This window comes from Teleopsis dalmanni, chromosome X, assembly GCF_002237135.1.
Source record: "Teleopsis dalmanni isolate 2A chromosome X, ASM223713v2, whole genome shotgun sequence".
NCBI lineage: Eukaryota > Metazoa > Arthropoda > Insecta > Diptera > Diopsidae > Teleopsis > Teleopsis dalmanni.
The window spans coordinates 21292449-21304520 of record NC_051848.1 but is presented as its reverse complement, the minus strand read 5'-3'; the positions used below and the strand labels follow the sequence as shown (position 1 = coordinate 21304520).

The window sequence follows — 12072 nt, the reverse complement described above, 5'->3', positions numbered from 1 at the left end:
AAACATCAACAATTTCACAACTGACTTGACATTGACTGTCTATATAACATAGCTTTTAACGATACTGGATTATTTGCTAAAGTAGTTTTTTTGTGTCAACATGTAAATGTTACAATGGCAGTACAAATGTAACGAGGCCTATGATTTTTGTTACAGCCTGAAAATTATGTACATATATCTAAATCAATACATGACGTTATTATTAAGAGCTGCGTGATAAGCCTAAAGATTAACTTGTTTAAAAATTATGTTTTGGGTTTCAAAATTTCTTTAGTATTATCATATTATCTATTCGAAATTTGTGTTTATTAAAATTCAAATTAATTCAATATGAGGTCCTAAGGGACCTCAAGATTGATCCGATCAAAAAGTACATAAAGTATGGAGCCCTGAAATTATTTGAGAAAACTAACAGACTTACCAACACCGGTTTATCAAATCTCAGAATGGTTACGGGATCCTCGGGGAGGTATGCAAATCTGAGGTCAATTATTGCTTATTCTGATGAAGTGATAAATAATAATCCAGTTATGTCGTAAAGAGGGGTTTTGAAAATATCTCGAGTTAAGAAAAAGTAAAAGTGCTCAAGTGCACTGGCTCAAAGAGTTTCAACATAAACGACAGCAGATTTATTTTTCTTTAGATATATTTTTATTATTATTATAATTTTATAATGCAGAAAGTTGTTAATTTTAAAACTATTGTTTATTCGTTACTTTCTGTTTGGTTTACTAAGTACTGTGTTGCTACTCGTATATAAAAAATAAAAGATTATGGATTTAACATATGAAACGCAAATAAATTGCTGAATGCACATAAATATTGCAATGTTGTGCTTCATTGCAATGTCCATAATCCACTTCGGTCTTCATCTAACATAACCATCTAACGTGATATACAAAGGATGTACACGGATCTCACCATAATGCAAAAACCATAGCGAAACTGCATTAGGACTTTTCCATTGAAGTTTTGTTTAATTTATTTATTTATGAAATTTTTCACTATTACGGACTAGTTCCATTTTAAAATTGATGACACAAATCACAATGTTGCGCTAACAGAATGACTTTATCTCCTTCCATTTTATGCGCTGCTTAGCACAATGGTTCCACATGTGGACGCGACAGCATGGACGTACAATAAAATTTTGCATCAACCCATTTGTGCAAATGTTTACTTTGAAGGTTGCGGCTTCGGTTACTTGTATCTTTGTTCCGGTTATTTTTTCCTTCGTGTTTTTGTTTTCGTTGAGTATGATGTAGTTGATACCACTGATGCTTAGCTTGTGCTGGAAAAACAGTAACCGAAACAATTCCACCATTACGAACTAACAAGGATTTTGTGCATATTTTTTGGTGAAATAGTAAAAGTTGCAGCTGCGGCAGAACCAGCTATGAAAGGATAGAACAGCGGCAGGTAACAACTAAAACCCTTGCATTCACCCTTTCCACCCTTTGCAACGCCCTAGTATTGCTATCAGTAATATTCTTGGTTATGCTCCCAATAACAACACAACTGCTCAGGAGGTGGACTGTGTATGTCAGTAGTGCATGCAGTAGATGCGGCGTATCCGAGTAAATCTTGTTGACGTTGCACATTGTTGTCACCCAAGTCCACGCTTTGTTATTCCATGTTATGTAGCATGGGATTTATGAAATACGCTGCTGCAACACCTATTTTCACTGAAATGACAGACAACGCGTAATTCACTTTGGGATATGGGGCAAATTTATCTTCTTCCCATTATCAACTCTACTTGAATACTGGGTTGTTCTTCCGCTCCAACATTCTGTTTGTATTTTATTGATATTTATTTATATTTTTTAAGCCAATTCAGTTTTGTTGTAGATATTTTATTATTAACTTGTTTGTTCCACTGCGGTTTGGAGTTCCATCTAATTCATCATTTTAGTTTTTAGTTAAAATAACATTTAATTAATTTCGTCAAAATAATTTTAATTTGAAACACAAAAAATAATTTGCAATATTTACAAAATTGTAAAACTATTTAAAAATGCTATTAGTCTATATATAGTATGTATATCTAAAAAAAAAACACATAAGAACTTAGCCTCAGCACGTTCACACTACCTCATTTTAGATGTTTTGCTCATTATAACCACTAATGAGAATGATTTCCCATAAAAGGTGCTTTCATATAAATGAGCTCATTTTCGACAAATCAGCTCATTTAAGGCATAAAATGACGAAACTTGAAATATGTGTCACATGTTTTGTATGTATGTAAAATGTCAACAAACAACAGCTGGGCTGTAAATAAGCGCACTGAAGAAGTAAGTAAGAATATGTAATTGATATATAAAATTTCTATAAATGATTTAATATATCAATCATATATTTAATTTTTTGTGTGATAAATTATGAAGTGAAGTTTATATAAGTTTATAATAGTTCTATCAGATGCATAAATGAGCTGATTATAATATGAACGTTCACTCATTAATACTAATGAGACAGAATGAATGTACTTTTAGTTTTACTAAAATAGAGTAATTAAGATTTTTATATAATATCTTCAGATCAACCTCATTACATTCTAATTATTGTTGGTTAAGTTTCAACTATTTTCGGATAAATGTAGGATGTAGGTAAGATGACAGCATCTGCATACTTCAAATTTACTAGGCTTCAGATCACCCACCCCTACTTATTGTAATACACTAACTTATGTCATATTTCCACTGCTTATATATATCCTAAGTAAGTTACTTAAGTAACTTTAAGATTTGGTCATTTACATTGACATAAGTTACTTATTGTATGTGAAAGAGTTTTTATGTGTGAAAAAGTTTTTTGAAAGTTTTAAGAGTGTCTCTATTTATTTAGAAACATTTCACTTTAGAAACATATCACACAAAAAATTATATATATAATTGTTGTGTTTATATATATATATTTATTCAATGAATATATACAAAAATTTTAATAAATATTCACTTCCAATATGAGTTTGTTTACAGCTCAGCTGTTGTTTGTTTACATTTTACATAAAAAACACATGACACATTTTTCAAATTTTGGTAATTTCCCTTGTGGGAAATTTATTTTCATGAAAGCTCTTTGTATGGTTAATACAATTTACTTAGTAAGTTAGACTAGCTAAGTAAGCATACTATTAGAAACAGATAATTTCAGAATCTAATCCTTAAACAACAATATTATATACTGAGCTCACAATTGTGCGGTAAACTATAGTACCCTTGCCTTATCAATAGAAAATTTAGGGTTCTAGTTTAACACAACAATATAATGTTGTTGTGATCTATCGTGTGTATTATCGTTGTATTATACATAAGTACTATACTTCCAAATATTGTAAACCATAATGCGAATAAAAAATTAAGAATTAGTGTGAATATAGTCTGTCTTTGGAAAGTTTACAATTACAAATTGTATCTTATTCTCTATATATATTTTTTAACTGAATACGAAGCATACAAATACAAATAATATATGATTCTAACTCAATGTATTAGTCTCGCATCTTATTAATTAATATCATTCAGTCTATAGCTTATCGTGGTTTATCATTGGCATATGTATGGAACTTGATTTGGAATATATTGGAAATAACACAATTAATCATGGAAACTAACCATTTCTCTCAAATGTTGGAATCGGAGAGAGTTTTTCCTTTTCGATAGCTTCATACTGTTACAGTTCGTTAGTTCCTATTAGTCAATTTAAACATTGAATACACGTTGACTTTAATTTTGAATTATAAATTAGATTAAATTAAATTAAATTAAATTAAATTAAATTAATAATAAATTCAATTAAATTAATTAATTAAAATTTAAGTTAAATTAAATTAAATTAAATTAAATTAAATTAAATTAAATTAAATTAAATTAAATTAAATTAAATTAAATTAAATCAAATTAAATTAAATTAAACCAAATTAAATTAAATTAAATTAAATTAAATTAAATTAAATTCAAATTAAATAACATTTAAATTAATTAAAAACTTTTGATCAAGAGCCCGAGTTTTAATTGAAACCAACATGAAAATGTAAATACTTAATATGATACAACTGCAAATATCATTTTTTATGAAATTACTTGGTTTTATTTAATTTGAACGACTGATTAATTATTAATTTGTTCAATTTTAATTAACTTCAATTGATTTTAACAATCAAAGAGAATGATTTTCTTGATATAAGTTCAATTCGTTGCAGTAGTAATTATCGATGCCACAGACTGTGGTTAATTGACAGTTTCATGATGTTTGGTTTTCAATCAGACACGTTTTCAGCCATAAACTGTGCATATGATGATATGACAGGATTCTGCCTCCGGTGGTTCAATAAAACTCATATTACTTGTGTATTCATCTCTTAAGTTGAACTCAATTGCCAACTTAATTGTTACTTTGTTTATTGATTTTGTCAATTTATATGATGGAATGGTGACAGAACGAATAAACAATTGAGCTGGGAAGCAAATCAAATGAGTACTGATTTTCAACTTCCTAATAAAATGCAGTGAAAATGATACTGCATTTTTGATTATAATGTAAAAAGAGGAATATATTAGTGTATATCAATAATAAAAAAAAACAGTTAGCAATTAGCAATTATAGCAATTCTAATCTAACAATTGTGGCAATTATTATAATTGTTAGCAATTATAAAGAAAATTAGGAAATCTGATTTGGGACTTATCACAAGAAATCTCAAATATAAACTATTATAACTGATTCTCTAATAAAAATAGGATCAAAATGGACTGACTGTCTTTTGAAGATATTTCAATGGCAACTCAACATTTTTCTATATGACCAATAGATCTGTATTAATCTTTTAAAAAATTCTATGTATTAAACACACTTCAAGATTATTAGATAGGATCATTAAATATTAGCAATTAATAACAAATTAGTTTAAGAGTAGGTATGTGGTTAATAAAAGATGTCAACTGGGGTTGAAAATGCAAACTTCGAGTCTCATAGTTTTAATATCGTGTTAATACCTAAATACCTTCTTTAAACTTAATATGTAAGGTCTGGGCCTGAATGTAGAATTTCATGAAAGAACTAAACTAAACACATCAGCTTTATACTAATTGAGAGCAGTACAATAGATCTTCCAATCGCAAGCTCTGGTTTTTCATCACATCACATCACATCTCATTAATTTCATATGAAATTAAGCAAATCTGATAAGTCTGGCTTCATTATCTCTGCGAGGTCAGTAAGGAAATTATTGTTACAAACATATTGATAAAAACTATGAAAAATATAAAACAAGTTTAGTGAAGTGAAAATTACAGTTGTATTTAATATATAAACTTATCAAAAAATATATTATTGCTCTTAGTTTATTTAACAAAAATTTAAGACTTGAATTTTCAAATTTCGAAACAATTAAGCATTAAAAATGCGAAAAAATCAAATTTAGTCCTGATTTTGATTCATTCTTGTTTTGAATTTTTAAAAAAAAACGTATTTTAACAATCCTTACACAAATCAATTACGTTTATATATAAACCTCTCGATTTTTTTTACTATATTATATATAAAAAAAATTCTAGGAACCTTAAACCACTTATCCATTGTTTGGAATGGAGTTTTTGAGTTCCACTTAGTCCATCCTTATTTTTTTGTTGAAAAAACCAAGCTGTTTGGTCAGTTCTAGAAAAAAACAAAACAATATTTAGAAGTATTTATATATAATTAAAGGTAAGTTTATAACAGAAAAATAATATTAATATAAATGACAAGAGCAATATAGTAATACGATATAGAATACTCCAATATACCATTAATGTAAATTGAATATGATCTCATAAATTAATAAGAAAACAAAAAAAAATATACAAATGTATACATATATATGCATATACAAATAAAAATATAAATAAATATATACGAGTACTATACAGAAGTAAAGAGTTATTCACTTTGTGGTGCTGATTTGGACGCACTGTTTCTATAGTATTCAATTAATAAAATTTTCTTCCAGACACCATATAATTAGTTTAAAATTTAAAGTTCACCATTTTACTATTTGAATCACTTCAACAACCGCTGAACGTCTGAAAATATAAAAACTTAATACGAAAATGAAAACACCCAAAACGACACATTTTACAAGTATTTTAGTTCTATAGATCCTATTTATTGCTTGATAGGTGTGTAAAAGACTCGTCCTTTTTGGAAAATGAAGAAAGTGTGACACAAACCCCCAATTCTGATTGTCATCACCAATTACCATATAACTTATTACCGGTTATTAAATTATGAATGTAGAGGCTATGTTTCAATAGGACTTTATCAAAAGCTATGTTACAAAATACCATCTCTTTAAGTTTTGTTCCTTGACATGTAATATTATGTTTCCGGTTTATGAGTTGGTACGAAGATTATTTGATTCATTAATATTTGGCCAACAAAATATGTTCTATTGCTCTTAAACTACCAATAATTTACTAAAATCTCTTCCATGTAGGAAATTCCAATTGATATGCATTTCGATAAAGTGTGTTGAAATCAATATTTAAATAGATCACATATTTATGGATTAATAAGGATGTCGACTTTAAGGATTACAAGAACATTCAAATACATAATAATAATTATATGAAAATAAACACATATTTATATCGTGCTACTTGCATTCATATTATAAAAGTGTGGTAAAAGTACCTCGAGTATTTTTCAGCTACACCAGAAGAAAATCCCTCAAGTAAGCATTTTAATAAAATACTGTGGCTAGTTTCTTTCTTTCTATTCTCACATATATATTTCCTAACATTCTACCAGCGAAATACCAGTCCAGTCCAGGATTCAGACCTTGGTCCAAAGTATAGATCCAGTCAGGGTTTGAAATCCAATTCCACTGTGCATTTATACTAGTGTATATTTCATTTGTTTAAGCAGGAATCATCACTGTTGAGTAATGGTGCCACTTTAATAATTAGGCTGATATTTAAGCAAGTGTAGTCCTATATTCCTACCACAATAATTACTGAGCTACTGTTTTACAATTTGACTAAGACTGTGGTCATGCTCTTATGAATTCTGCAATAGTTGTTTCTGAGTTTATTGATGAATGTAACAGGTTCGGTATTTTCATACTCGTGGATCTGCTAAGTGATATTATATTTGCGACTACTATAAATGTTGTCTTCGTTATTTTAAGTTGCAATATTGGTAACAATGTTTGGTAATTCTCATTAAGTCGTAATAAGAACTTTGCAAAATATTTTAAAATTTATAGATTTATGTCAAACAGTAATATTTTCTTAACCTTTAAATAGTTGTTTTAAATGACCATCCCTTCAGTTAAAACAGCACGTTGCGCCTTCTTCCACACTGTCACATTGTGGATATTGTGTTCTTTGTTTTATCATTGCAGGAGATATCTCCTGTTTATCCGAATATATCCTATTAAATTATTCACACATTAAGACTTCAAGAAAATGCATTAATCATATATATATAAACTTTTAACTATATAATATGCACATATATAATAAAATGTAATAAGTTTTATAAATTGTAAGCGTTTACGTAAAAAAATATTTCGAACAAATGTTTAGTAAACAATTTACTAAAGTTTTTAGATAGTAAACTGATCGTTATATTTTTGAAACTGATTTTTATCGAGCTTTTTGGGATGATAAGTTCTTAAATAGATTGGCAGACTTTAAGTAGAGTTCTTTTGTTTTGCAATTGTTTACTTATATGCAATTTTTTAATTCTAAGAAATAAATACCTATGATAGTCATCGAAATGAAAAACAACATAACTTTAATGTACCGGGAACCAATAACTCTACCTACGCAACGGGATAAGTATAATATAGTTTTATCCTATAAGTTTATTTGGAGAGGAGAATATCAAATGATTATTATTCTTCATAAAACCTCACTTATATTTTTTATGAAATATTGAAATCGAATAGCTTACATAGTATGGTTATTAACAGTAATCGCCTTGTGTTGTTGTAAGTGGACTTATTGGACTTTCTCGACTGGACTAGTAGGTCTCAATTCCGCGGCAGTCTGAAATAGTTTTAAAGTGAATAATACAAACAAAATATATAACAGATAATTTTTAACAATAAATACCGATGTTAGAATTTTTATTTACGCTTATTTCTCTGTCCTTAACGTTTTTTCTTCTTACGAGCCTTAGGCTTAGGTTTGCGTTTTTTGCCACGTGGGTTGTTATTACGCTTCTTACCCTTCTTCCGTGGGGACACCGGGCGGTCCTTCAGCTTCATATCGTTAGTCAAACTGGAGGCAATAATGTAGTTACCTTGCCTTTGCAAGTAACCTAACTGAACGCCGCCCTCTACAGTTTGCATAATTGTGTCCCTCACGGAGTCTACTGGTTTCTACAAAATAAAAACAAAATTTTAAAAATATATTTTAACTTTTTGATAACTTAATAAGAAAACTTATTTTTGTGTATATAGAACCAAAACTAATACTTTGAAAAATTATATTGTATGATAAATTCGGGATTTGATTAAAGTTAATGAAATGACGTTAGCTCACAACAGGGGACCTCTCAAAAGAAACAACTTCGCTTATTCGCTTAGTGGATGTATGTACAAAATATCCGGAATAAATAATTTGAAAGACATTTTATCGATATCGTATTAAAGAAGTAGATATTGATTTCTTTCACGTAGTAATAAGTTCATATCTTCCATCCAATTGTCAGGAAAAACTTATTAAATGGAACTTTTGTAACTTATATATTATACCAGAACATCCAGACCTTATAAGTAACATAACATGGATAAGAAATATCTTATTTTGTTAGAATTTTTTGTAAAAAATTCAAAAAATCACCGGATATCCGTTATGAAAGAACTTATGGAATGTACTTACCTTCAAAGCATCGGCTACTTTTTTAATTAATTGACCCATTGGTGCCTTATCACCTAGTTGCTTGAGAACAGTCATAATAATGGTCCCATTAAATTCACCCATGGCTTATACTTGACACAACACGATTACGATTTATCTTAGAATATTTTTGCAAATAATTTTGTAAAATTATCTTAAAAGTATCTTGTAAAAAAATATATGAAGTCGCTTTCTCAACACTCTCAATTTGAACTTTTCTGAGAACTAAGAGCAAAAAACAATATTGAAATAAAAACTTTTCTGAAACTTATTCATATCTTAAAAATTCAAAAATATTCCAGTTAACTAGATTGTAAAAATTTCACTTTTCTATATAAGAAATGACTTTTTCGCACTTTCATTAAAACATGTAGTTTTTATCATTAAAAGTCAAATGTTTTTAAATTCGAATTATTACTTTACTTATATTGAAAATATCTTTATTAAAAACTCAATAAATTATATGTTTTAATAAAAACACCAAAGTAGTGAAATGATGTTTTCATATATTATAGAGCTCTCGTATTCCTAGTATGTTAAGTCGGTGTAAAGAGAAACAAACTATTGTACTTTTCATTGGGATGCTCTTGTAATATTTCACTGATGGACTGATGCAATGATGGACTGATGGACAGATGCACTGATAGGTACTCTAACAAAAGTTTGTTTTGCTAATCCATTAGCAGGTATTCTTACTAAACCGTCTAAACCCAGTATATGTTTAACTCCAACATATCTTGTGTCGTTTTGATGGTTTTTCCTTCTTTTTATCATCACGATTTAGAGGTATCTTTCTAGAGTCTATTAAATTATTGTGAATATAATAGTGAAAGTATTTGTGTGAAGAATATAATATTAACTTTAGTTGTACGCCTAACTTTTATCTTTAGATTAATATTAACATTGGTATACAAAATGCATTACTTCTGATATATAGTAAATCATTTACAATATCTTCAACCATTTAAACTCACTGCTCCCGTTTATAATATACTTATTATTGGCGTATGTATGCCATAGACGTATCATTATTGCTTTCAGTATTTGAGCATATATAATTGCGGTACGAACACAACTCTCAGCCAAATCTCAGAAGAAGGAACTATTATGTTTTTTTATAATGCAAATTAGTGTGATTATTTCAAATACATCCACCCTACAATGGTATACGGTGAAAATAAGTGTTATTGCCGTTGTTTAAATAAGTAAAAACCAAAAGGTTGTATCTGGCTATTCTTTGCAAAAATGCAATCTACATAAGCAGCCAAAAAGTCTAAAAAAAGAAAATACAAGCACATTCCTACCACAATTTAATTATTAAAGATGCATTTATGATTTCAAGCACACCACGTAATCCTAATAGAATACAAAGAAAGAATCGAAAACAACAAAGACCTAGAGAGAATGCGGAATTACTTGACTGACTCACGTTTGTAGAGGTGGATAAGGATGTGAGAATGTTTTCATGTAAAGATGTAAGGATTCAACCCGTTTTTTGAACTTATGATACTGAGCTGATGATACTGATAACTTCAAACTGTGAATTAGTTAAGCTTATAAAGTCAACCACAGCGAGCGGTGTGGATTTTGAATGCACACATGTGTATATTATCATTTCACAGCTAAAAGTATGAATACGGATGAAATGTAAACGAAAGCACGAAACACTTTGAAATATTCTAAAATATTCAAAACTAATAATGCTGAAATTTGTAACAAAATTAGTCTGTTGGGATGCAAAAATGGTAAATAGCTTGCATCATTAATACATGGTATTCTAGCACAGATCGTTTGCTCAAATAACACAAATGTGAATACACATTAGCAGACCAAGCCCATACACGGCACAGCAGTGTACTGTGTACTGTATGCTGGATGGTTGATGCTAGATGCTGGATGCTGGATGCTGAATGCTGGATGCAGTGTGCTCGTGTAAATGGAATTCATGCATTTGTGCTGGCTAAGGCACATAAGCACTCACATATCTGAGAATCTGTTGTTTTTGGTCAGTGCATAATTTTCACATTATTTGAATTTTTCACAGCAGTAAAAATTTTAGTATTAAAATTAAAATATATAATTCACATATGCACACACATGCACACATATATTCACATATATTCACATATATACAGAGATATTCACAGATATCCTATAAGTGTTTGGTATTTGGTATTTTGAAACAGGAAGAGTTACTTTCATATATACGTATTCCATCATCAATTATGCATGTGCAAGCCAAGCGCATACGTAAGAATAAAAAATGTGCAAGGTTAATATGCAAATTAAATGCGGACAGAATATGCAGAGAAATTCCTCGCAAAATGTCTTTCGCATTCTGAAAGATAAAATATTTGTATTTTATTTCGAAATATTTTGATTAAAATCAAACTCTTGCGAATACATACTCGTATTGTGAAAGCCAGGTATTCTTCTTACTTAAAATATAAAATTTACGATATTAAATTGCCAAAGACGTAGCAAAACTAGCAAACTTCTCTTTCAAAGATGCTTCAAGGAATTTATGCAAATATTGCCATGAAGTCGAAATTTTAAGTACTTTAAAAAGGAATTAATTATTTTGAGCAGTAAATGCCTTAGGGACTAACGACAGCAACTAATATCTAAAGTACTTAAAGTAATTTCAAGCTCTTTAAAGCCTTTAAGAAACTTATTCTTGAACTATGTTTCACAATGCATAAGGCTTTCATATCAATTCATAAGAGAATATATTATACATGTACAAACCTATATAGAAAGCAAAAAGTGCAACAATTACACTTTAATAATGTTTAATTTATAGCACACGGATTCATAAGACTACTTATATTGACTAAAAACAAGACTTAGCAGAATCAATTATATTTCGTATATACATACATACATGCATGTGATCTTATCCAACTATAGAGCCTTTGTTATCAGTCCATCCAAATCCTTATTGGAATAGATATATAACGAATTTATTCCATGAGTAATTCACAAATTAAAATGTTCGTTTCAATGTCTTTTCGTAAGTTGTCTAGCATCTTACAGGCTTTATCTCTGTACTCCCCAATACTGCTTCTACCTTTACACAATATTGCTCTCAATAAAAGAGCAATAATGCTTACCTGATTTTTTTAGAATACGCTTATAGGTATAGGTTAATTTGTTCTGGTTGGTGCCATGTTATGCAGAG

General features: G+C 29.0%; 2 protein-coding genes across 5 annotated transcripts in view; one reads left to right on the top strand and one right to left on the bottom strand.

The window, feature by feature from the left end:
* The window catches only part of LOC119688877 (spindle assembly checkpoint component mad1-like), a 124846-nt gene that overhangs the window by 19629 nt on the left and 93145 nt on the right, over positions 1–12072 (top strand). The gene's annotated exons all lie outside the window — the stretch shown is intronic.
* LOC119688892 overlaps positions 5436–12072 on the bottom strand; it is a 57376-nt gene continuing 50739 nt past the window's right edge. Inside the window, exons 1-5 of one of the 3 annotated variants that reach the window (XR_005253316.1) lie at positions 8874–9141; positions 8103–8371; positions 7942–8036; positions 6676–7416; positions 5436–5661 (exon numbers count right to left, since the gene is read on the bottom strand). Coding sequence is in view for 1 of the 3 variants with exons in the window: in XM_038103556.1 (XP_037959484.1) it covers positions 8141–8371; positions 8874–8975 (333 nt within the window). In the remaining 2 variants the exon portion in view is untranslated. Of the gene's footprint in view, positions 5662–6675; positions 7417–7941; positions 8037–8102; positions 8372–8873; positions 9142–12072 lie in introns of those variants that run through there. The other 2 variants (XR_005253317.1, XM_038103556.1) reach the window with 2 other exon arrangements.